At 38.7% G+C, this 25,699-nt stretch overlaps 1 protein-coding gene and 1 pseudogene across 3 annotated transcripts; one reads left to right on the top strand and one right to left on the bottom strand.

The window, feature by feature from the left end:
- On the top strand, nt 1-3,658 carry LOC103706070 (protein ASYMMETRIC LEAVES 2 pseudogene; annotated as a pseudogene). Its single transcript, XR_015974876.1, has 3 exons — nt 1-381; nt 922-1,711; nt 3,432-3,658. The product of XR_015974876.1 is annotated as a protein ASYMMETRIC LEAVES 2 pseudogene (transcript).
- Nucleotides 3,659-12,403: 8,745 nt separating this feature from the next.
- Nucleotides 12,404-24,533, bottom strand: LOC103706069 (la-related protein 6B-like). 2 transcript variants are annotated; one of them, XM_008790043.5, is made up of 10 exons: nt 23,860-24,528; nt 20,841-20,922; nt 17,854-17,948; nt 17,527-17,598; nt 17,364-17,443; nt 17,168-17,276; nt 14,925-14,972; nt 14,760-14,828; nt 13,301-13,447; nt 12,404-13,069 (listed from the first exon to the last, which is right to left on the bottom strand). In XM_008790043.5, exons 1-10 carry the CDS (start codon nt 24,385-24,387, stop codon nt 12,800-12,802), a joined length of 1,500 nt encoding a protein of 499 aa, XP_008788265.5. In that variant the 5' UTR covers nt 24,388-24,528; the 3' UTR covers nt 12,404-12,799. The 2 variants fall into 2 exon arrangements, with proteins under 2 accessions (XP_008788265.5, XP_088570998.1); XM_088714872.1 differs by lacking the exons at nt 12,404-13,069; nt 13,301-13,447 and adding an exon at nt 13,454-14,077 and having other exon boundaries at nt 23,860-24,533.
- Between the last annotated feature and the right edge of the window lie 1,166 nt (nt 24,534-25,699).

The following is a 25,699-nucleotide window of genomic DNA, read 5'->3' as shown; positions in this document are numbered from 1 at the left end:
GAAGGAGAAACCAGCTCTCTCTCCCACCGCCGTGTTCTCTCCTGCTCCCGTCTCGCGTGACTAAAACAAACACATATACATCCATTTCCTTCTCTCTCTCTCCTCCTCCTCCTCCTATTTTTCGCCTTTCCATCTCCCCTCCACCATCTTTCTGTGCTTCGCCTCCGCTTATCTCTCGCCTCGCTCCCCCTCTTTTATCTCTCCCTCTCTCTCTCTCTCCCCGTCCCACTCCCAAATCCCCTCCCTTCCGCTGGCTTTGGCTTTAATCCAATCGAATCTAGTGCAGCCCTCGCTTACTCGGAGATAAAAAAGAGGGAGGCGAAAAGGAGGCGCAGCGAAGAGCGGAGGGCGGGACCCGGCCAAACAAGAAAGAATAAAAAGGTGAGCTTTCTCTTTTTAACCGCGCCGTCGCCGTCGCCGTCGCCGTCGCCGTCGGATCCGATAGCCGCCCTTTCTCGCTTCTCTCTTTCTCTCTTTTCCAACCATCGACTCCAAGAAAAATGCTCATGCTAGATATTTATTTACATCTCTCGTTATTGCTTAAAAAAAAATCACTAATAAATTACTCATAGGAGACCAACGCGTCCCACTCCTGGTCGCTCTCTCCTTCTCGAAAACTTCAATAAAATAAAATAGAATAAGCTGCAGATGGTAGATTTGAGAAGAACGCTGGACGCCTCTGTTCTCTGCTCATCCTTTCCAATTATAAGATTTTTTTATCTTTACAGTTGGATCGTGGGATTTGTCGGCAAAACAAATTCCAGGATCGAAATCTTTTTCTTTTTATTCCCTTTTTCTCATCCCATATTCTAAACGATCACGTATCGTTTCACCACCAAACCTTCCCTCTCTCTTCTTGCCATATTTATACCGATTTCCTTTCTTTCTTTCGTTCATATATATCGATCATGTAATGAAAAGGTATTCGAGCGAAGAGATCGGAAGGGATAGTTGGTGATGGCGTCGTCGTCAGCCCCGGTCCCGGCGTCATCGGCTGCGGCATCATCTTCGACGGCCGCGTCGGCCAGCTCGCCATGCGCGGCCTGCAAGTTCCTCCGCCGCAAGTGCCAGCCGGACTGCGTCTTCGCGCCCTACTTCCCGCCGGACCAGCCGCAGAAGTTCGTGCACGTGCACCGCGTCTTCGGCGCGAGCAACGTCACGAAGCTGCTCAACGAGCTGCACCCGTACCAGCGGGAGGATGCCGTCAACTCGCTCGCCTACGAGGCCGACATGCGCCTCCGGGACCCCGTCTATGGCTGCGTCGGCGTCATCTCCATCCTCCAGCACCAGCTCCGCCAGCTACAGATGGACCTCTCCTGCGCCAAGTCCGAGCTCTCCAAGTACAAGTCCGCCGCTGGCTCATCCGCCCCCAATTTCAGCGGCGGGCTGCCGAGCGCCGGCGTGCATGGCTACGTTAGTGCCGATCACCAAATCGGGGTGGGCGGGATCGGGTTCGGCCGGGAGCAGCTCTTCCCGGCGGGAAATGCCCGGGACCCCCGTCCCAACCACCACTTGATGATGAGGAATTATGACGGCGAGCTGGTGGCGAGATTGGGTGCGAATGGAGCGTATGATGCAGCAGGACTTGTCGCCGCCCTGAATGCGTCAGCTGCGAGCATAGGGCCGTTGGGTGGGCAGTTCATGAAGCCAAGTTCGGCCGGGCAAGGATGAGCGGCCGAGCGTCCGGCCGTCGTCGTAGATGTCCTCGCAGGTCTCTATATATTTTACTACCCTTATTTTCTCACTGCTTCCCCTTCTATGATAACAGTATGCTTCTATTTGATTTTAGTGTCAAGGGTAGTTCTTCTGCATTAGCAGTCAAAGGTAATAGCTTGAGAGTAATTAGCTGCATGATATCGTAACAGTACTCGTATATGTAAAAGTAGCCAAACTATATATATATATATATACATGTATAATTTCCTAGGAGAGTACGAAGTTGGTAGGCTGGTAGGGCATCGCTTATAGTGATGAGATGATATAAATACATGTAATGTTAGTTTCATAACTGATAAGAAGAGAAATAGAGCGGAATTTTAGCAGTTATCACGAATTTGTGACAAGTTACTAGCTACTTTGGCTCAAATATGAGGTGGTGGGTTTCAATTAAGTAGGTCAAATACATTGGGAGAAGTAGTGTAGCCATGCACTGTTCTATGTAATTATCTAAGACCTGATCGAACTCAGTCTGGTAGATAAAAATCATTGTAGATAATCTGGAATTAATCTGCATCGAGTAATTCATACTACGTACATAGTGCGAGTTAATGACGATGATTTGTCTATTTCATTCTTTAAGTTTGACATATCTGCCAGTTATCTTTGAATGGTTACGCTTTAAGAGATGAAGGTCATTTTGGATAACATGGTTAGCCGATTCTAGAGCACCGTAGAGATGGAGAGTTCTGTGCTTCAAACTCCTCTAGCTGCTAATAATCTTTCGCTTCTCTTACAAGATTGACGAGATATTTTTATATCTTCCCACGTTCCTGCTTTGATCTTAACCATGTAATATAGAGCATCTTGAGAATCTTAAGTTATGCAGGTAAAAGGAAGTCGGCAGTTGTTAGTACAAGAGGAAGGAATTGGCATTCTCTGACATGCTCTTATATTAAACTAGCGAGCAATTAGAAGTATCCAGTCATGATAATGTTTCAAATGCATAGAAGAATGATAGCATGATGAAATTTTTGTTAAAATTTTGAAGAATCCTTAATTTGCTACTGTAAGGAAAGAGAATCTGAATCATAAAGCTATTGCTTGGAGAAGTTGGGAGTAAATTATGCTGCTACCTAACTAGGATATTGGCATTCACACTATAGGACCAGATAACATAACTGTGTGTTGAAGGAAGGAGTTTAAGGTGGATTGGCCCTTCGTCGTAGAGAACTTTTCAGAATCAAAGGCTTAAAAATTGAATGGTCGGCTAGCTAGTTTTTGTTATAATAAGATATATATTTCATTTTAAGTTAACTGGTGGATCTTAATTTCTGCCTCTATTCCAAATAGATATATATTATGCTCCAAAGAGAAGCTCGTTATTAATTTCGACGTATATTTCCACGACCTCACTTGTTTTCCCAAAAAACAAAAAAGAAGAATGTTTATTTTGGAAATATAATGGAAATTCTACTATTAAAAATACTTCTTCCAGCTTCTCGTTTCTTCCACAATGAAGACAAATTTGTTATGGCTTTGGCATGGGGTGCTTGTGAGTACATGCCATGCCTGATCACAACCATATATTGTGTTGTTGACATCCAAGTTTTTTGTTGAAAATTTCATCAGGTTACACTTTTGGATCACAGTTTCATTGACAGAAACTAGTGTAAAAAAAAATCCTTCCAGAAAAGCATCTTGCAAAATTGCATTATTTGGATTTGTGTTCAGAAAATCTAAAACTTAAGTTTATGTATATTGTTGAGCTGCAGGTATAGGACTTGGAAGGATGGATCCTTGCTGATGAAACTGAGAGAGAGTTAGAATTGACAAAGAGGCCTGGATTTTGGTTTCAATACATTTACAGAAAATAGATTTTTCTTTTTCCCTCTTGTTTTCTCTCAGTGCTGTTTATTTTATCCTGTCTTCTTGATCTAGCGAGTTGGACATTTTGTATTCCCAGTGCTTGTTATAGTGGCAGTCCTAGTTGCTGTTTTCCTCCCTTGGATACGTGGCTTTCTTATTTGAACTCCTTTACCCTTTTCTGTTGTAATGATATTTATTACCTGCTAACAGAATTTTGTAAGTTATTTTCAAATTGTTCTAGATGCAAAGAAGAAAGAAGAATTGCTTTTGTTGGGGGGGAAGAAAATCTACCACTTTGACCCAAAATTTACCATTAGCTCACATATATTGTCTTGACTGCAGAAGGGACCCACCTGGAGCTGTTTGTTTTGGAATCATATCCACCACTTTTAATGCATTGTTTTGGTGGATTGGATTTCTTCTTTCTTCTTGCATCTTATAACAAATTGTAGATCTGTTGGAATATTTGGGTGCTATTTCCATGATGAATAAACCACGCATGGAATGCTTATCACTCAAAAAGATTTCCATATATGCAAGAATGTATTCTATTGGCAAGGATGGTTGTGGAATCTTGGGTAGGATCAAAGTGCTGACAATAGAATTATAAACATCCATCATATGATGCCTTTCTTTAGGTGGATATCAGTTTTCCCATCATTATCAAACCTTCCATAGCTCTGTACCCATAAAATTCTGATGGTCATGAGAAGATATTGGCTCGAGGCTTGTCAATAAGAAAGGTAGGTCTCATGACAACCATCATGTGGTTGAGTCAAGGAATGCTTATCCCATGGAAAGAAGATTTCCATACAGAATGTATTATATGGGCAAGGATGGTTGGGAAATCTATAATAGGGTCGATGTGATGATACCTTTCCTTCGGCAGACATCAGTTTTCCCATCATTATCAAATCTTACATTAGTTCTGTACCCATTAAATTCTGACGGCCTTTAGAAGATATTGTCTTGCTGCTTGTCAATAAGAAAGCTAGGTCTCAGTCCCCACCGATCACCATCATATGGCTAGGTCAACCACAGTCCATATTGGTGGTCAATTTCCAAAGACAAAGGTACATGGAATGAATATATTGACCGATTCAATTGTGATGGAGACTGAGAAGCATTTGAGGGAAGCCCAAAAGTTTAGTACGGTGAGTTGAAGCTGAAAACATTTATGGGAAGCATGAGAGGTTTTATAATGATTCCTCTTGAGTTGGCGGTCGCCCATTTCTGCTCAAGTCTGCAAGGTTCTTTCTTTTTTCCGTTCTCTAAACCCCCCCCCACCCCCCCTGCGAATGAGTTTACGATTCACCTCTTTTTTTTTTGGCTCGCTCTCTCGTGACTTTGTGGAGTGATGGAAAAGTGACACGAGTAGGGAGATCAGTTGGGGATTTGAGGAGGCAGAAGGCATTTCTCAGAGGAGAGCAGGAGACATTTCACAAGGACTTTGAAAGAGAGAGGGAGAGAGAGCCATCGATAAAGGGAGCCATGAAGCCTTCCCAAAATGCCGTTCTGCAGAGAAAGTTAATGTCATACAGCATTCTTACCGTCACCAATCTCCGCCAGCTAGCAAAAATCCAAAGAAAAGCTGAGACTTGGGAGAGAGAACACTTGTTTCTCTCTTTATGTCTCTAGAGATATGCACACATGCAAAAGATAGTCAAAGCTGATGTACCCAAGCAATGATGATCCCATCCTTAAATGCATGCCCACCTGCTCACGTCTCCTGCTGCGCCCCTCGTTCTGCCCTTCCCGACTCAGGTGGGACCACACGGGGGATATAAACGTGCCTGTTCACCCATATATCCATGTATGGTGCTCGCTGTTTCCGTACTTTTGTACATAACTTTTTAGATTTATTTTTTTTTTGGTAAAAAATTGGAGGGGAGAGGGAGGGGCAGAACCCACCTGCAACTGCCCCCTTCCGCCAGAAAATATTCAATGTGGATTACAAGTTTTCGTATGCCCTCCCCAATCCGTGGAAAATCTTATTGGGCCATTCACATGTGAGTACGTCACCACAGCGCCACCTGAGTACTGATGGAAGGAAAGTATATCCATACAGAGCCATCCGAGCGTGGGGCATGCGGTTCCCTGATTTAATCGACGCCCGCACGTTTTGAACCCAAACAACTTGGATGGAGTTCAAGCCCCCTTACCACCAGGTTACCACCTTGGTGGCTTTAGAGCTCATTTGATTCACAGAGACAAAAGAGATGAAAATATTATAAAAAAAGGTACGAGAGAGAGAGCTGAAAAAAAAAATATTATTTATATTTTATGAAAAAATTTATATAAAATATAAAAAAATTAATTACCACTGCTTGGAAATTAAGATATATATATATTTATTTAAAAATGCCTTTAAGTTTTCAATAGATTTTTTTATTAAAAGTATAATAAGTATTTCACATAATTTTTCCAAAAAAATAGATGTTTAATTAAATATAAAAATTTTATATTATGCCACTTTTTCATAGTCAATCAAACATGTAAAAACTATTTTTTTAGATATCATATATTTAGGCAACAGATCTTTAGAAAAAATATTTTAGTGATTTTTTTTTTCGAAACCAAAAAAGTTTTTGCTCTTTGCATGGAACTTGCGAATCAAATCGGCATGGTCCGGTCTAAGTTGGCTTGAACAACTGATAGTAAAGATGTTCAAGATTTTTTTTATGCCACTGCTCACTTTGATAACTCCTTTTTCTTCTCCACATGATGCTATGTTCACAACATTATTTTACAGGACTTTGGTCGCGCATGTGTTGACTGCAGAATGTTTAGCAAAACAAAAATGGTACCGAGTTAGTTTTACTCTTCTGGAGAAATGTGGAAGTCAAATTGAATAGTTTATGTTCCTTACATTCGTTAAAGAATTCTGCTGGTTGGACTCATGAAGGCATCACCATTTTGACTCATGCTATATGCTCTCAGTCTATTGTAACAAGAAGAGCACCTCACATATTTTTGCTAGTCTTTCTAGTGATGCTCCGGGTCAAAAGTCACGAGCTCAAGTTGGAGTGCCATAGTGCCAAGCCTATTAATTTGTTCATTTCGATGCTTATGCTATTGCTCACACACGTCTCAATAACTTAGCTCAGTGAGTAGGCAATTGTGAAGTAATCTTGGATCCATTAACACTGCTCTCAATTTTCTGCTTTCCTCCATGTTTAGATATAATTGAACCATTAATATATCATAAGATCGATATTATGCATAATTCATTTGTCAATGAAAAGCACGGTGGATCATCCACTGTTTTGAATGAAAGAAAGAAACCTTTAAGTGTCATAAATTTTAATTTATGAATTTACAGTCGAATTAAGATATATGCAACATATCATATATATATTGGTACGAGCTTTGGTGGATTTTATACACAAGAAAGTCAAAATGCTAATGGAGAAGATGTCCAATATTTCCCCCCTTTTCATAACTTAATAAGAAATAATATTAGAATTTTAACTTTTTTATGGGGTAATGGATCCAAACAGAAGCCGGCCAACTGTAGCTTTTTCACAGTTCTAGTTTACTTGACCCTTGGTATATGCCCTCATTGAGTTGGGCATATATGTATATGCATATGCATTCAAAAAATTGCATGGAAAGACCTGACTCATGCTATAGAAACTTAAGAGCTTCCCACATTCATTTAGAGCATAACTTCGTTATCTGCAGAATCAAATCTCATTCTTCTGTGATTGCTGGCGAATAATGGACTTTCTGAGAAGCTAATAGTATAATTGATTGGATGGTGGTTCATGTGGCCAACTATATTAGAATTATATTATGGGATTCCATAACAGACGTTTCGGCTCAATTTTTGAGTCTTTTATTTTTATTTTCTAAATATATCTATACAAGGATGGTGCGGCATATTTGATTTATCAAATAAAAAATAATAAAAAAAAAAGAGGGGTGTGAACTAGATGCATGACAGGAGCTAGCGATCCGTGGGCTCCACCCACCAGGAAAGAAGAGCACGGCCCAAGTCAAAGCCGCCCCTCCTCGACCCACGATGCGTCTAATCAGGCACATGCAGCGTACGGCCCTGATTGGAGGGCCACGACGGACACCCACGTGCATGGATGGGTAGCCTCATGGGCCATTAATGGAAGAAATAAAGAAGAGAAGCGCAGCTCCAACGTTTCAAAGTTCCCGCACGGCTCCCGCGGCGTGGGTGGGTTTTTGTTTTTGGAGTTGGGAAGTATGTGTGGTGGTATTTGCGAGGGACGGCTTCGAGGGTCGGGGGATATTCCGACACCCCCACGCGCTCGGGTGTATGTGTAGGTGGGAAAAGAGAGGCATTTAAGGCCTCAAGAGAGAAGGAAGAAAGAGAGACAAATCAACTCCAGTCCCCACCAGGAAGAGCGGTCCAGAGTAAAGTAATGGACTCTGATCCCTACAAAGAGAACAATTTAAATGTCCATAGGAGGGAACAGAGGTATGCACATAGATAACTGTGATCAATCCTGTTTTAAAAATGCGTGTGTGTGTGAGAGTGAGAGTGAGAAAGAGAGAGAGATGAGAGGGAGGAGGGGGTGTATTGAATGGTGGGGGATGGAGGCATTTATGGGAAAGCGCCAAGACCATGGGCTTTATTTTGACTGTTCCTTCTTGGAGTCTTGCGAGTTGCACGCTTTCCCAGCAATGGAGAGTGAGAGGAGGGGGAGGAAATGTTGAGGGGAAGGAAACGATGAGCAAAGAAAAGGAGAGAACACCATTGCACCCCGTATCATGCTCCCTAAATACACTCCTTTCTGTCTCGTGCCCATTAAAGACATTGAAGGCTGAGAGAGAGTGAGAGGTCTGTGGCTCGTGCATGTGGTGGGACTCTTTTATTTATTCGAGTAGTTCCTGCACAACCTTGAAGTCAAGGGGCTCTAAGCGTAGGAAATCTCAATGCAACATTGGGAATAGATGAATAAAGATATAGGTTGATATTAACACTGGCCTTGAAGAGAATGCTGGGAAAGGGACTAACCTTGGTTTCAGTTCAAGATAAGGACTACCTGCTTACGTTGAGTCTATGATTTGCATGGGTTTTGATGTTTGCACATGGATCTATTGATGTGGAGAGGGGATCGAAGCGGACTTCAGTGTTACAATTAATTCACTCTCTTGTAAAAGCCGAAGAGGCTTTTAATGTAATTGCATGAATTAAAGATTGAGAGCTAAGGATCTAGAGAAGTTGAACAAGAATTTATCACTTCCACTGACCTGAACATCTTCCTTACCTTGGCAAAGCTAGATGGAATTTTATTTATTTAGGGAAGTGCAACCATGAATCCTTCAAGAGTATATCCTGTTCTTGGAAATTAAGCAAATAGATCTCTCAAATTCGAACACGTGCGATCTATCTAAAGGTTTCAAGTGAGCCTTCGGAGACCAAGATAATTTTGTTTCAAGGGGAAAAAAATTATGGCTAGAGCATGTGGAATTCACCAACCTTGAGGATTGATGGAAGGACTCCGAGGTACAGGTTAATTCTCCATCTTTGAGGATTATTCTAAATTATATCAAGTATTAGTTCTCAAAGTAGATGGCATGTCATAAGTCTTAAAGCGGCGCTTTTTTATTATACTTAATTATGGCATTGAAGTACTAAATAACTTAGCTATGCTCTACCTATTTTTTCACTCTAATTCTTCTGATGTATATTAACATAGGTCAATCGAGTTTAGAGAAACCGCCATCGATTAACACATACACACCATGAAGCATATGATCTACCAAAATACGGTTACCTTAATTAGATTTTAGACTTTCGCGACATTGAGACCATGAATTTTTTATCAAAAGAAAAAGAAGAAAGAACCGTGAATTTAAATTCAAAAAAAAATAATGATATATTTTTTTTGAGTAAAATGATGGCATAGCCATCGTGTTCATATTATAGAGAATATGGTGCAATTTAAGATAAATAACAACATTTTTCTTTTGAGGGGAAAAACGTATAATAGCATTAGCCATGGCCTTTATTATGAAATCCACATTTCATCTGCATACATTACTTTTTGCTGGTCCTACATTTACTATGTTACAGATGAAGTGGTATTTAATTAATTATTTCATGAATAGACACCTTTATTGGACCTCCTTTTGATTTAACATATTTGTTCCTTTGTGATAAACGCAACATTCTCATATCAAAAGTTATCATCTTGTTCTTTCATCTAAACTCTTTGCGACTCTAAGAGAGTCTTGATACTTATTCTTTTTTTTATTTAAACCTGATAATTATTCCTTGATTGCACCAGGTTGCACTACAAACAGTAAGGTTTTAACTGGATGTCTGTTCTTAACAGATGCCAAAATAAGTTAGACGTTATTTATACTTTTTTTTCTATCCTAATATAAAACATAAGCCGAATATTCTTTGAATATAAACCGAAGTTTTAGCAAAATTTAGTGATGAAAACTGATATTAATTATATAATCATAAAGGATGGAAACTAATAAGGATTTAAAGTATAGCTCCTAAATTGACATGGAGACTGACCTAGTCAAGAATCTAGCTAGGTTGCTAATTCAATTAGATTTTTATTTAAAATATTGATAATAAAAATTATTTAAGATAAAGCATATATATAAAATATCGTTATTTTTATCAAATATCATTATTACCTTCTAATTATAGAATAAATAAAATAATCATGACTATCTATTCATAGAAAGCTTGTAAGAAAAATTATATATGAATAGAAGTATATTGGAGTTAATTTTAACTATTTTAACAATAAAATTTTAAAAATATCATAAAGAATAAAATAACATATGTTCATTTTTCACTTTTATCAAAGAGAAAAGAATTTTTAATAAAAAATAATAATTAAAATATGAAATATTATAATTTATATCAAATGAATGATCCAAATATATGTAAATAAGTAAAACAAATTCCTTATATAAGATAAAAATGTGTATTGCATGTAGCTCGGTGGTTGAGGGCTTGACCTTCGAGCTAGAGATCAGTGTCCTCACAGGACTTCCCCAGATTAAATAGCAGTTAAGCAATGCGCATCAAACTCTATCAAGACCATAATAAATATAGGAACATAAATTACTCAACAAAAAAAGAATAAACCAATAGAGAGGTTCCAAGCTTGAACTCAAATACATAGCTGGTGTTCCCACCATTATTTCCACCAAACAAAAAAAGAAAAAATAAAGAAAAAGAAAAGAAAAGAAAAGAAAAAAGATGAGGATTTTGCGGAAAGCCATGCTGATTAATTATTATCTTTGTTCTTAACAGAAGACGCATTTCTATTCTATCCAATCAGTACTTAAGGAGAGGAAGAGAGTGCTGGCCAATGGATTCATTGTGGTCTATGGAGCATTGAACCTTAGGAAAGGACAAGGCTCTTGTTACTTTAAGGGCAATTTCAGTGCCCTAGGCTGCATCCAATTGTTCTATCTTGCTAGATGCAGAAGAGAGCCCTCATAGGTGCTTCTTGGTCTCAAAGATTAAGAAAACTGTTGCACATGGATCTATATGCTCTCTACTTAGAAAATCTACGTATTGTTTGATAGTATGTAGAAAGGCACGATCACTTGCAGAATGAGATCAACCAGCTTAGGATCACTCTCAACAATAACAATAGAAAAAAAATCTGCAAGAAGAATAAATTGGAGAGAGAAAATTAATAATAATAATTGTTGGGGGTGGAGGGGGTTTTGGACTTAGTGTCACACCGGTTGAGTAGCGGAAAGAATTGTGCTTTAAATGGAGGGGCAAAAACCTCTTCCCTCAGGAGGCGTCTTTTGAAGGGCAAAACCGTAAGAGGTATATGGTGCCCCATCTAAGCCGCTAGCACGAGGATGATCTGCCCCCAAAGCGGACAATACCGCCTGTGGGGATGCATCCCTTTTTCTCATCTAACAGATAAATTAGTCCCACATCAATTGAATAGCGGAAAGAATTGTGCCTTAAATGGAAGGGCAAAAATTCTTTCCGTTAGGAGGCGGCTTTTGAAGGAAAAACCTGTGAGGGATATATAACGCCTGATCTAGGCCAGTGGCCCGATGATGATCAGCCCCCAAAGCGGATAATACCTTATATGGGAACGCATTCTTTTTTTCTGCTCTAACAACAATATGCATAAAAAGTTGAACTAAAGTTCCGTGTCCACTCCAAAAATGTTTCACAAAATCCACCATCAAAAAGTGCGCAAATCAAGAATTAGAGCACTCTACTAAAGTCCATGCTAATGACTATATGCGAAGTAACTCCTCGTATCGGTAATAACTTTCTGCAGATATCGATAATGACTTCAGTACTCTGTTATCTGTATTTTTTTGGGGGTGGTGGGGGAGCAGAAGCCAGAGAGAGGGTGTGTGCGGGGGGGATCATTGGGGATGTTCCCTTCCCTTCAGGAATTAAGAAAAAAAACCTCTACCATGGTTGGGATCGGGCCCTGCGTCTCTCCTGCTCGGTCCCTTCCTTTCCCGGCACTTCCCGTCTCTCGTGGATCCTGTTGGAGATAACAGCAAGGCCCCAAACATGCCCTAAATAATGCAACTGCACCTTTTGGGCTATCTGTCCAATCCCATTACCAACGCGACGTGTTGACGAAGCTAGCCGTAGATTTGCTTCAAATACTTGATGAAAGGTCAAGATTATCAGATGGACAACGTTCAGAGAATTTTGCTTGCTTCAAATTTTTTTTGGGGAAAAGTAATTCCAATTTCTCCGGGGATGCCAAATTCCATCTCCATAAGGGAGCACAAACATTATGCGATGCCAATTATAGCTAATGATAATTGTCTGTATCAAAATCAAAATGAAATTATTACAAATTAAAATTCAAAGAGGCAAACAAAGCAAGACTATTTATTGACAAGCTTTATTTTCTATAGCTAAGATAATAGATTCACATACAAATATATCAATTATTCAAGAGGACATCATTTATCAGTCTACATTTACCAGTTCAACCTCTCCTAGATTTTCTTTCTTTCCATTTTCACATGATAAACTGTCAAATAGCATCAGAAGGAAAAACAATGTAACAAGGTGACAAGGACAAACTGACATCAGTCCTGGAGGACACCTAAAAACTCCCCCCAAATAGGAGCAAGGATCAAAAAAAAAAGAAAAAAAAAGAAAAAAAAATTCTCCTTTGAAATCAAGTCCAAGATCACACTTGCTCACCATGCCGACAGCAATTGATAAACCTGATGATAATCACTGCTCCAGACCCTCTTATCCAAATCACCCCAATCAACATAACAAAGTACAGCGCCATCAAGCTAATGTTGAAGGCCATCAATCTGTATTGATGGGGTTAAGTGGCTTCCCTCGTCCCATTGTGAATCCCCTTGTGCCATCTGGCATGCGAGGTCCGGGTGGTTGCTTGCTAACCGCCGGCTGCTGAACAGCATGGATTAGGTGGCTTGAAGGTGGGGTGCCAATAGCATGGCCCCCATTACGGTTGTCATTATGGTGGTACTGCCCCCGTCCACGCCCCTTTCCTCCACGTCCCCGCCCCTTGCTGCGCCTTGCCATGCCATCCTTGTCATTGAAATTCTCCTCACCCTGTCCATGATGCACCATATTTCAGTACTCCTTCCAGGGCTAGATGAGACAAATTCAGTTTCAGCATGAAGGATCAATAGATTATATATTTCATTAATAAGAATGCCCTAAAAAAAGCAACCATAGCATGCATTGAAAACTCGAGTGAACTTTCCAAATTGGTTTGACCGACTAGTGTTGCTGCACTATAAGCTTCAGACAATGACAAAAAATTGTATGAATATGGCTTACCACATGCTCCATTAAATCCTCAAATGACTGAGATGGATCCTCCACTTGCTTCTCAGTTGGCTGATTAGTTGTGGCAATTTCATCTTCATCTCCATTTGCATCACCTTCATGTCCTATTTTTCTGCCTTGACCTGGCCCATGTTTTGTCTGTTTTGAAAAGGGAAGACAAAGTGACTTACAATTTACCTAATTAGCATATTCAATGTACTTGAAAGAATTGAGAAAACTCAGTTACAAACTATAGGGAATCTTGGATGCATCTACATGCTATACTAGGATACTTGAGCGACGCTTGTAACCCAAGAAGCCCGGCAATACACGTTGGCAGACCAAGCCCTATAGCCTAGGTGACTGACAAGGCAACAAAGCAATTACCCAGAAGGCAACTACTTAATGTAAAAGACAATCATCCACTCAGTAATCTGCTTCCTTTTTATAGATCTTGTATATATTAAATAAACAAAGGGTTTAACACACACTGAGACGCACAAATTCTCTCTCTCTCTCTCTCTCTCTCTCTCTCTCTCTGTGCATGCGAATGCATACGCATACACATACAACATACAACTAGATGCATATACATGCATAGAGGAAAAAAAAACACATGTAAAACACATAAAACAATGGCCAAACGCCTATTCAGAAATCACCACCTAGATGTCACCCAGCTGCTTAGAAAGGCCCTCAAAACTTGGGTGGTGCAGGTGCTTACGTTATGGTGATCTAGGCAAAGGTCGCCTAGGCATTCTAAGGCCCATTTACTGCCTAAGCGACCACCTGCAACAACAATTTCAACTAATCACCACCACCACCACCAACATAGAGATTTAGCATCACATCCAAACATCTCATTGATAAAATATCATGCAGACCCATATACAGAATACTTTTAAACAGTTAAATAGAAAATGACTGAATGAGTTACGACCCAACATCTCATGTATTTCTAAAGCATCTGATCAACAAATACAGCAATTTTACTACTTAAATCATCCACAAAAACTAAAAGTAGCAATAGATGAAACAACTCACTAGCCGCCTAAGCCGAGCTGACAGTCCAAAATAAAAATAAACAAAAATCAAAAGCTGGACAATGATTCATAGAAAATTTAAAATATTCAGGACATATTTCCCCTGAAATTTTTTGAAGGAAAATAGTTATGACTCAATAGTCCATTAATACAAAGTTTATTAATTAATTAACAATTTAATTTTTTTAAGGGGTTGAGAGGAGGTTTACATGCTTCACAAAGTCTGGATGCAGTCCAGCAATTATCATCCATTAACTTTGAATTATTATACTAGTTAAAATAGGCTGATGTCCAGAATATCGTCAAACCTTAGCCAGGCCATCTTCTGTAATTGCAAGGAACAAAAAATTTCTTGGTACTGAATGACAAAAATGACTATTATGAATGTGTTAGAAAGACGAAAGGCTGTAAGAATGATGTGGAAGTACCATGCATTTAGATAGTATACGAACTCTAAGCCCAGTTCTCCAATTTCTCTCATCATTGAGCTCTGTGACCTGTATGCCCAGTAATAAATAGAGCCTTCAGCCAAAGAAGTTCAAAGTGTGCACATGAAATGGAAAACACAGTTGCGATAGAAGTTCAGAACATACTGCATTCTCAGCATCCTCAATAGTTTCATACTCCACAAATGCATGCAGCTGCATGTGAAATTAAAAATATATATACCAACATGTGAATGAACCAGTAAATTGAGAAAAAAATCATGTAAAATCATACAAGGATCATATGTAGATAAAGATTTTGAGTCAGACCTATTTTAATCCAGAATCGATCTAAACTTTGAAACCCAAAACAACAAAAGAATATGACATCTGAAGAATGGAAGAATCCGGAGAGGGGTTTGGTTACAATATCTATTTATGCAAGTAATTTACAAATAAAAATAAAAAAGGCCATTCTTTATTTATGCTAAACAAGAACAAGCTCGTTTGCAAATTAAGTTCATTCATGATTTTTTTTTTGATGGATTGATAATAGTTTGCCATAAATCCTTCAAAGTTTCAAATCAATTTGCAATTGTGGACAAATTTACTCAGTCATCACTAATTTCCAAACGTGTGACTACTGAAAATTAAAGCATGCTCCATGTTCACTTGTACGTGCACACACAGATCATAACATAGCTAAACAACAAAAAATACTATGCCACTTCAGCATCTTTAAGAAAGGAACAGAAAGCATCCCATCCCCTCTCTCTTGCGTCTTGCCCTACTTCTCTCTTCATGTGATCTTGGTTCTCACATTTTCCTTCTATCTTCTCTCCAACTGAGAGTCATCAATGTCGTCGTTGTCACCAGCAAGAAACCTCCCCACGCCTTCCTCTCTCGAGGCTCGATGGGATTGATGACATTTTAGTGATTACCCTGGCAGAGCATATCTATATGGTCAAAGTGGTTGGAGTAGAAGAACTCGAAGATGCCTAGAGGAAAAAGCTTGGTGAAGCCCAAAGTCTTTTGGGTGGGCTTGGATCAAGGTTTTAAGTTGATGGGCCGGACTCGGGCTTGAGGATTAAAGCCTGGCCTGGCCCAAATTTTTTTAACTCTAGATTTTTATGATTAAACTTAAAGATTTTGTTGATATGTAATTTAATACAAGAAGATCTAGATTCTTAGAGTAGTTTTTAAACATTGAAATTGCTGTTAGAAACATTTAATTATTCGTATTTAGTATTTTTTAGCATTTTTCAGAAATTGGGAAAAATTGTTAAGGAAGCCCAAGGCCTGAGCTCGAAGCCTAAATAAGTGCCAGAATTGGACCTGGAAAGTAGGCCCACAGGACGGGCGGCTCGGACCTCAGCAAATTGTGTTAATTTTTGGGCAAAGCCCGGCCTGGACCATGAACATGTCTAGTTTGGACCACTCAAGGAGAGGTCAGGGATTAGGGAGATGGAGGACAAAGCTTTGATGTTGGATTCATGAAGATGGAGTTGAGCCGTTGAGGACTTCCCATCATTAAGCACCGCCGTGGAAGGGAGAGAGAAGAAGCGTGTGCTGGGAGTAGGTGTATTCTGGTAAGAGGGGAAGGGGGAGAGAAGGTCAAGAGGGGGAGGAGATCGGGGTGAGGTGAGAGAGCTGGTACTGCCATCACTTGATAACCATCAATGACCACAATAATTGTGACTTCAAGTAGTTAGATGTGACAAACAGTATGGCATGGAAAATGGGAAGAGAACAACGAGCTACAAAAAACCTACTTGATATATTGCCATCTCTTTTAAAAAGAAATAGCTGATGTTGCAATGCCATCTCAGAATGCCACATCAGTCTGTTTAAGTCATTTAATAGATCCGCATGTAAGAGTATCACTACTCTTAAAATATCATAGAGTTTCCTGATATCTCATTTAATTAAATTACAACTTAGGCCATGTTTGGTTCCCGAATAAACCTAAATAAAGCTGAACAATATAACAACTTTTCAACTATAAATCTGAACAAATCACCATTTTTCAACTTTATTCAGATTTACTCAGCCAAACAATTTTTTATCCTCTTGAATAAAATCCCAATAACGAAAGAACTTTTGAGATTCCAGAAAACTGAAAGCACCTTTATATTCAGTTTTAGTCAGGTTAAAGCTATTCGGGAGGAAGCATTGAATGGATTTATCTGAATAGCAAGGAATTATTCGAATAAAATTATTCACATATGCTGGTTAAAATTAGCCAGGAACCACAGACAGCATTAGTCATAAAAATCTACCAATGTAGCAGATTTTACTCTGATAAGTCAACAGGTGATTCCAATTCATCATAAGAACATGTAACCTTTTAAAGTACTAAGTGGTTAGTATAAGCAAAAAAAAAAAAGGCATTTGACAAATAGAAGATGTACCTTGTTATAGAAAAGCACTTCAAGTTTTGATGATCTATTAGCTGCAGCAGTTGTTCCATTGAGGTTGCCAATAGGATTCTGAGGATAGCAGGTACGAATTGTTTTCACACTACAGTACATAAGTTGACAACATATAATGACCGAAATTTTCATAATTTGGAAAAAAATGACTTCTATATCACATAAAAATCCTAACCTCCCGACAGCTGAAAAAACTTTCATAAGGTTTTGGTAGCAATGATCCTCAGGTAGATTTTCAGCAACAACGATACGTGACTATATAAAGTCAAAAAAAAAAGGGTGTCACACAGAATACATGAAAAATAATTAAGAACCAGTGATGAGTGATTGAATACAACCTGCAATTCTTCAACATCTCCCTCAGTGAAGGGTTGCAAGCGTCTAACTTTCTTTCCATCATTACTAACAACCTATAAAATGCAAAAGGTATGGAAGATCAGAAGAGAGTGTGCAAGAAGCATTAGCATATAAATATATTAGTGACACTAGTGCCAGCAACTTGCAAACTGCTGCAGAATTTTTCTGTATGAAAGTTACATACAAGGGAATGCGAATGAGGAACAAAATGCAACAGGGTAGCTGACTATGGAAAGCAGTTGCTGGGAAGGCATATGATTATAATGAAGGCATTAGACCCAATTAAGCATCTCACTGAAAAGACTTACAAGTTTTGATGATGTCTGTAAAGCAGCAGCAAGCAAGGGATTGTTATGGACTAAGGCCTTGATCTTCTTAAAAGATGCAATTACTGATATTGGAACTGCACCAAAAATAAGGGTGTAATAATTATAACAATGTCAACTTGGTTACTACATTTAAATCTGATGTTGATTTTATGTATTAGATCATGTGCACCAAACTACAGAATGAAAGGATATTCATAAATATATTTGGAAGGCACAAATGGAAACAATAACAACCACACAATAAGACAGAATAGTTTTGCTTGTCTAATTTGCTCTGAACATTATTTTTTTTGATAAAATAGAGGGGGTGAGTGTCCCCCCCTTAATTGCTCTGACCATTATAATATGCATTATTTATCACCTTACAACAAAATAATCATTTGGAATACATTTAACACCAGATATCAATAACTCTTCCTCAGTTCTTAAATACCATGTACAATTTAAGATACACGCAACAAATAAATGGCCCACAAGGATTTATTATCTTCTTAGACTGACATATAAATAACTCCTTCCAGTAGAGAAGTTAAAAGCACATAAGGTGGCAATTTGGTTAATAAAGTTTCACCCCTATTTTCAATTACATGTTGCTTTCCTCTTCCTAATTTTTTAGCCCATAATCATCAACTCAGGATTGCAAAAACTCGTCAACTCTTCAAGCTAAGGAGGGAATTCATCTTTTATACCACAAAACTCTTTTTTGCTACTCTCCTTCCTCTATCATACAAAGTAAATCATAGGTAGATGGGTTGTATTATTCTTTTTCTCTTCACCACATCTCAATGAGCATGGCCGCATACTGTGCTGAACAACCAAAAGATAAGAAACTAATTTACAACAAAGTCTACTGGAATATAACTACTCTAAAAGGTGAATGTGCAATAGAAATATTTCATTAACTTTCTTCCACATCTCAACAATTCGATGTATACGTATTGAATAGTCCCCCCACCCAAAAAGAGGGGAAAAAAAACTCCACCTCTTCCACCTATAAAAGCTGATCTGCACCTCCTAATCCATTTGATGGTATATAACTGGATTGTCTATTCCAATAATACTACATTATTTGTCCCTTGGTATCGTAACTCCTAGTAAAGGTGTATTTACAAGGTACATGGTGACAAACCTTATTTAAAAGATTACCATAAGCATGAATAGATCATACTGTTGAATGTAACGGATCACTAAGTGCAGTCACAATGCAATGGATTGTCATTAAGATGCTAAGAGAAGTGCAAAAATCTTGACAGAACATAAGATCAAGGACTCATTTATAGTAGTCTAAGTGCTGTAATTGTTAGACTATTGAGCCATTTAGGGTAGTTACACTTTTCTAAAAAATTGATAGAAGACAATGGTTAAAAGATGGATTACGTTTTACAGTTAATTTACACCCAGCCTATGAGTCAATGGTCTTCTTACACAATCACATGTACATAACACCTTGCATTACATATACAAATCTCAAAAGCAAACAATTAAAAAGAAAAAAAAGATGTCAACCCCTTAAAATACAATGAAGGAAACTGATTTCCATGCACCAGAAATCTTTTCTACCAATCTTCTTCAGCTAAGTTAATCATTATTTTCTGAGTAATAATGCTTTAGAGGTTTCTCACAATGCGCAGAAGAGCACTTCTGCAATAAAATTTAGATCTGCATTATACTTTTTTACTTACTTCAGAGATGCTTCACTTCATAATCATAATACTCCAAGGTGCTCACCTTGACAAGTCTTATGGAACAACTGTGACCAGTAGTCAACTCTTTTACGAGCTTTATCAGCTAATTTGGAATCTGGAAATCCCTTGATGATCTCGAGTTTTTTATGGCTAGTGGTTTTGGGGAAAACCAATCCCAAACAAGTAAAGAATTGAGATGAATAGTAAACTTGTTGCCTTTTTATACTGTCTAGGGTGGCAAAAGGATGGTATTGGTGTCCCATGAAAGGAACCAACTGACACAGCAAAGCTTTCTCATACAAAGAAAACTGCTTCCTGTGGGAAAACCTGGAGTAAACTAGAAACCATTACTCGAGGAATGTGACCCTTGGGCGACAGATTTGCATTCAAAATTCCTGCATGCAAAGATACAATATCCTAAGTATATTTAGCAATATGGATAACAATAAATTGCACCTGATCTGTATGCATATTATATTTTTTTTCTAATTTAAAAAATGTGAACAAACTACCAGTCTATGTTTAGTGTCAAAGAGACTCCAGAACTATATAAGCCTACTGAACATCACCCAAAAACGTTTCTCATGCAAGATGAAAAAATATGCTTATATGCATCCAACGCCCTTCTGGATCCCAGTCCACTCATATTAAGAGAGGAGTCAGAAAGAGGACTTGGGGTATTGAAACTATTGTCTAATTGGGAGAACTACTTGCTATGAGAGTTGAAGCACGAATACCAAAGAGGCAAAAGCTACATATTATCACCTAAAGGGCACGAACCTAGAGGATAGACCTGTGCTTACAATTGCTGCATCCTAAGACACGATGCTGGAATGCTATTTAGCAATTCAGTGAACAATTAGCAGTTTAGCACCCTACTTCATGCATATTATATTCTCTTTCCATACTAAAATACAGCAAAATATACAAAAACACTGCACATGTATGATTAGTGACAGAGACTTCAAATTCATAAAACCCTCTTAACTAACATTTAATGTCACTAAACATGTTTCTCGTGCAAGACATGACTACGCTTCCCGTTTATCTCTTCCTTTGCCTCATATTCTCAAAAACTGCCAAGCATGAGGGAGCCATCCCATGCATCCAGTGATCCCGCATCCACTAGCCAGAGAGCGTCAGCTAAGCAAAAGTCTGAGAGTGAAACAAATCTTTATACAACAGATATAAACAAACAAGAGCATACAAAAATAAAACAAAAATAGCATATCCATTAGTTTGGAATATTCAAACTCTATGTAATAATAAAAAAATTATTACCAAATCCTTCAGGATCCCTACTGATAAACCTCATTAAGTGCTCCGTAGTTGCCAAATTTACATCACTGAAATAATACTCCACCTGTCATTTAAAGATGCATTATTCTTGTAAATATGGAATCTATAATGAGGCAAAAAGCAGTAAAAAAGATAAAAAAAAAATTCTTCTTTGGGATACAAATGGCTATATGCTCTTTAGAAACTTAAAGTTCCTACAAAAGAATTTTTAGATAGTTTTGATATCATGTTGAAGTTAATGTCATGGTTTATGCATCTCAGGTTCATGCCCTAGAGCATACAATGATCAGATTCATGCGCAAGGCTCCACATTAAATCCACATACAACCCCCACAGAGCATATATTTACCCTCTATATGGTCAATCAACCGCCAACCCGCAACCCGCAATGTGTTTCTATGGAAGTCGTGTATATCATGACTGATGCAGTACATGGAGTATATGAGGCAACATAATGAATGATACTACCAATACATGTTACTCCACAATACTAGGGATTTTTTGACCTTCATAATCTTCAGTATTCTTCATCGGTTCATTGATTTAATGTAAATTAAATATATTTTAGTTGCTAATGCACAAGTAAAGTTATTCAATTTATCTTTATAATAGATTGGACCACATATGCATTACAACCGGGTAATCAGTGCATTCAAATCAATACACTATCACATTCATGCACAATTGAAGGCCAGAATACGTTGTAGCAAGAGCATTTCAGATGGTATAAGGTGTTGATCAATATGCGGTACGGCATGTCCTGTGCTGACCAAGGACCAATGCGGGACCAATTTTCGATGTTTAGAACCATGGTTCAAATCAAATCATAACAAATAAACATAAATAACAAGATACATTGAAATGTATAAAAAATATATACATGTTATAGGATATAATGTTTACTCAAAGATCATTTGTAAATGTTCCATAAAAAAATCCTTTAGGAGTTATATCATCAATATGCATTTCTGACTATTAGAATAGATAATGATATGCAGCAAAACGCATGCAACCTAATAAAGTAAATTTACAACAGTTAATAAAGTAACTTTCCAACAGTTGCATAACAAATCATTTTGTTTTCACTTATAACCATTTCTTCCATGAATGCTTCAATCTTAAGTGAATTATCTTAAGTTATATATGATAAAGAAGGTTTAATATATGATGTGGAACTTAAGATGAGTTTCAAACTAGAAGTAAGGAGATGAAAGAGCCTGCCAAGGGGGGGAAGGCATGAGCTCCACAAGGCAACATTTGAGGAGGAATGAAGAAAAGACAAAAAGAAGGCAAGGAAAAGTAATTAAATATATGAGAATAGAGAGATAAAAAAGGAGACAAAGGGGAAAGGAACGAGAAGATAAGAAGCATGCAAGAAAAAGAAGTAAATTAAGGAGATAAAAGAGAAGCAAAGAATGATTAAAAAAAAAAGAAGAAGAATTTTTTGGAAAAAGTAAGATGTAGCCTACAAAATACATATGCCCCTCCAACTAAAGGTCTGTTTCAGGTTTTTTTAGCTAATTAGACCAAAATCACTCTAGTTGGAACTTTTAGGAACTCTATTTTTATCCTCACTATCATATTCTCTTCATTACCAATGAGACCATGATGAGTTTATTAAAACATTCTCCTAAAATTTCATTATTCCTGTCAACATGAAAGAAACCCTATATACTAGCAAATTATTCCAAAAATACAAACTAATAGTATGTATGTGGCCACTCGATACATGATCATGGGATAACACAATTTAGTTTCTAAAAATTTTGATTTTCCTTTTTATATGGGTATTAGGTCTTTCATTTTGAATTGGATGGGGAAGGTAAGTTGGTTCTAACAATGGAACAAGAGAAAGAAAAAAAGAGAAGAGGAGGGAAAAGAGGAAGATAAAAAGAAAAAAATGTAAATTAAGTGGAAAGGAAGGAGACAGGAAGACGGAAAAAGGAAAGGAGATATAAGATAGGGGGACAATGAATAAAAAGACAAAAAGAAAGAAAAGAAGATCTATGGAGGGAGCAGCAGAAAAGAAGATCTATGGAGGGAGCGGCTTGCTCCTTCAAGGATCTGTTATCTAGCTGCCCAACCATCAGTCTGTTTTACGTATTTGTGTTCTTTATTCTCACATGATGTGCCCTGCATGACTCTGACCACTGTATTCAGGACATTAAAGGAATTTCTGTTGTTTCTCTCTTCCCTTCTTTACACTTTTTCCTCAATTTCTAGCACTTGAGGAATTGCCCTAAGGTTGTGAATTTGATCTTATGAAGGAATATCAGATGCAAAGAAACACTTCAGTTCTAAATTAAATATCATATCATTGAATAACTATAGAAAAGGATTTTCTAAATAAAAATTCAACAAAATAGAATGCCTTGGTCCAAACATTCTGAAATTGACGGGTTCAACTAACTTTTTACTATTCAATGTACAGCATAGCAAAGTATACAATAAAGTAGACTGGGGATACTTTGTTAGGAAGGCTCATAGATTAAGTCATCAACAGAAGTATTGCACTGAAAAAACTAGTCAAGAAGAGCAACAAAAGCAATTAGAAACCTCAGCAGCCTGTTTCCCTCATATACAAGCATGACGCCTTCAATAGCAATGTCAAAATCATCCATTTAGTGGGTATCGTCTAGAATACATAGAAATTTAGTAAAGCGAACAGAACACCCCATGGCATCAAATAACTTTCTTGATACCAAAATACAATGATAGAGGCATTAGAAGTGAAAAATTGCATGCTATTATTCACACACATAAATACAAAAAAATCTATTATGCGCCAATGAATAACCTCTTCCTAAGAGCATCTCAAACTCTTAATACGTGAAAATATTACTGGCTGCAAAAAATTCCTAAAACAAAACAAATTGGTCAATATTCTCCCCAATTACTTCGTCACTAGACAGCAAGAATTAGGTAAACGTCATATCAAAACCAAAATCACCCGCAAAAAAATAAAAAAAAACTAAGCATAAAAAATCAAGAAAGCACCGACCTGCTTCGTGATCTTCTGGACAACCTCTTCAGGGAGCCCCTCCCTCCCCGGCGGAGGAACATGATCCACATCAACCGCCGTCTGAACCGCCTCATGCTCCCCAAATCCTCCGCCCGCGACGGCGCCGCCGCCCCCGAAGTACTCGAACGGTCCAAGGCTCGGGACCGGAGAGATGAACGGCGGGCTCATCGCCGGGGGCGGAGGTGGCGGCGGGTGGAAGGCGTGGATCACCGGGGGCGGCGGGGGGGCGTGGCGGATCTTCACCACCCGCGGGTGCTGCCCCGGCGGCGGCGCCCGGGGGACAAACTCGGGGGCGTCGGCGTTAAGGCCGCGGCTGGAGGAGGCGGTGCGGGAGAGCGAGGGGCCGGCGGGCTCCTGCGCCGTCCGGTCGGCGGCGGAGGCGATCCGATCCTCGGGGTTTTCTAGGGTTTCTTGCGCCATTTCTACAGTTTTCGAGAAGGTCGTTAGAGAGCCCGCGGCGGTGGAGGCGATCCCATCCTCGGGGATTTCTAGGGTTTCTTGCTCCATTTCTAGGGTTCTCGAGAGGGTCGTTAGAGAGCCCCTTGGGGCGAAGAATAGCCGGGGCGACGCGCGGATTTAGGGAGGATTTGGAGCGAAGTATTTATAGGCCGACTCGAGACGACGCCGGCACTCGAACTCTCGGAGTCGGAGAGACTCCGAAATAAACTGGTTTGGGAAAAGAAGCCGTTAGTGCCGTTTATTTACGATATGCCACTGAATTGGAATCTTTTATTGGTTCGCAGTTGTAAAATATTCTCCGGTGGCAACCTACAAGCGGAGAAATAAAAATCCTTTTAACTAACGCATCAAGTTCGAAGTGAGAGGCGGGTCCCACAATTGCAGCAAGAACAGAACTTTGTGTACTGTATACGTGTCGACATCAAAGGCAGAGAACGTTTGGTTTGTGTTCTGTGTTGATAGCTGATCCGAGGAGCACTTGTTATCGAGTCCATCGGGAACTGCTCAACCGCTAGAACTTGATTTGACACGCCGGAGCGCTTAGAAGAACAAGGACCGTTGGATCATGCCATGATGCAAGGTCTACCGTCCAGTTGATTGGTTTTGGGAAGGGTTTGGCCTCGGGCTGGCAAAACTTTTTTTTTTTGGTTCAGAAAATCTAGCGATTACAGACTTAAAATATGTTTATATTCATATTCGAAAAATAATCCGTACTAACTATTTTAGAGGGTCAAAAATATTAGACTGATTATGAGATTTGGTTAATTATTTCTGCTGGGATGCTTAGAAGGCTAATATTTGGTCATGACATGAGGCCATGTATGAGTAGTTTGCCATTGAAATAAACTTCACAAAGGAAGCTATCAAAATGTAAGATAGTTATTTGCAAAAACAACTTCTTGAAATGGAGTTATTTATCAGATAAACCACTAGCAACCCCTAGAGAAGAAGTTACCAAAACAAACTGTCCCAAATAATATCTCCTGAAAGAAGTCATTACTAGAAATAATGTCCAATCTGTATGATAAAAGAAGAAATAAAGATCGGTATGATTCTCCTTTGACACATTTTGTATTGCTAGGCACCGGTCACATTCTATTTTACAATTCTATAGAGTGGTTGGTCTGATGATCTCTTCTTAGGATTTTAGGACCCAAAATCTTTCTTGGTGATAAGTCATCTTCCAACGATCAACAAATGTAGTACCATTGTTGCCCGAGAAACGGATGTTCAAAACTTTCATATGGGAATTCAGCAACCTAGAGCGAAGGTTCAACCTACTTTCGCATAAATATCGAAGAATTCACGGATTGTAGGTTCAACATGTTTGCATGTAGAGGTTGAGTAGAGTAAAGGAGGA

The sequence above is a fragment of the Phoenix dactylifera genome, chromosome 2, assembly GCF_051530095.1.
Source record: "Phoenix dactylifera cultivar Ajwa chromosome 2, Ajwa_hap1_PhDact_Kaust_v1.1, whole genome shotgun sequence".
Taxonomy (NCBI): Eukaryota; Viridiplantae; Streptophyta; class Magnoliopsida; order Arecales; family Arecaceae; genus Phoenix; species Phoenix dactylifera.
The sequence above is the reverse complement of the archived record's forward strand: the minus strand, read 5'-3'. Positions and strand labels throughout refer to the sequence as shown.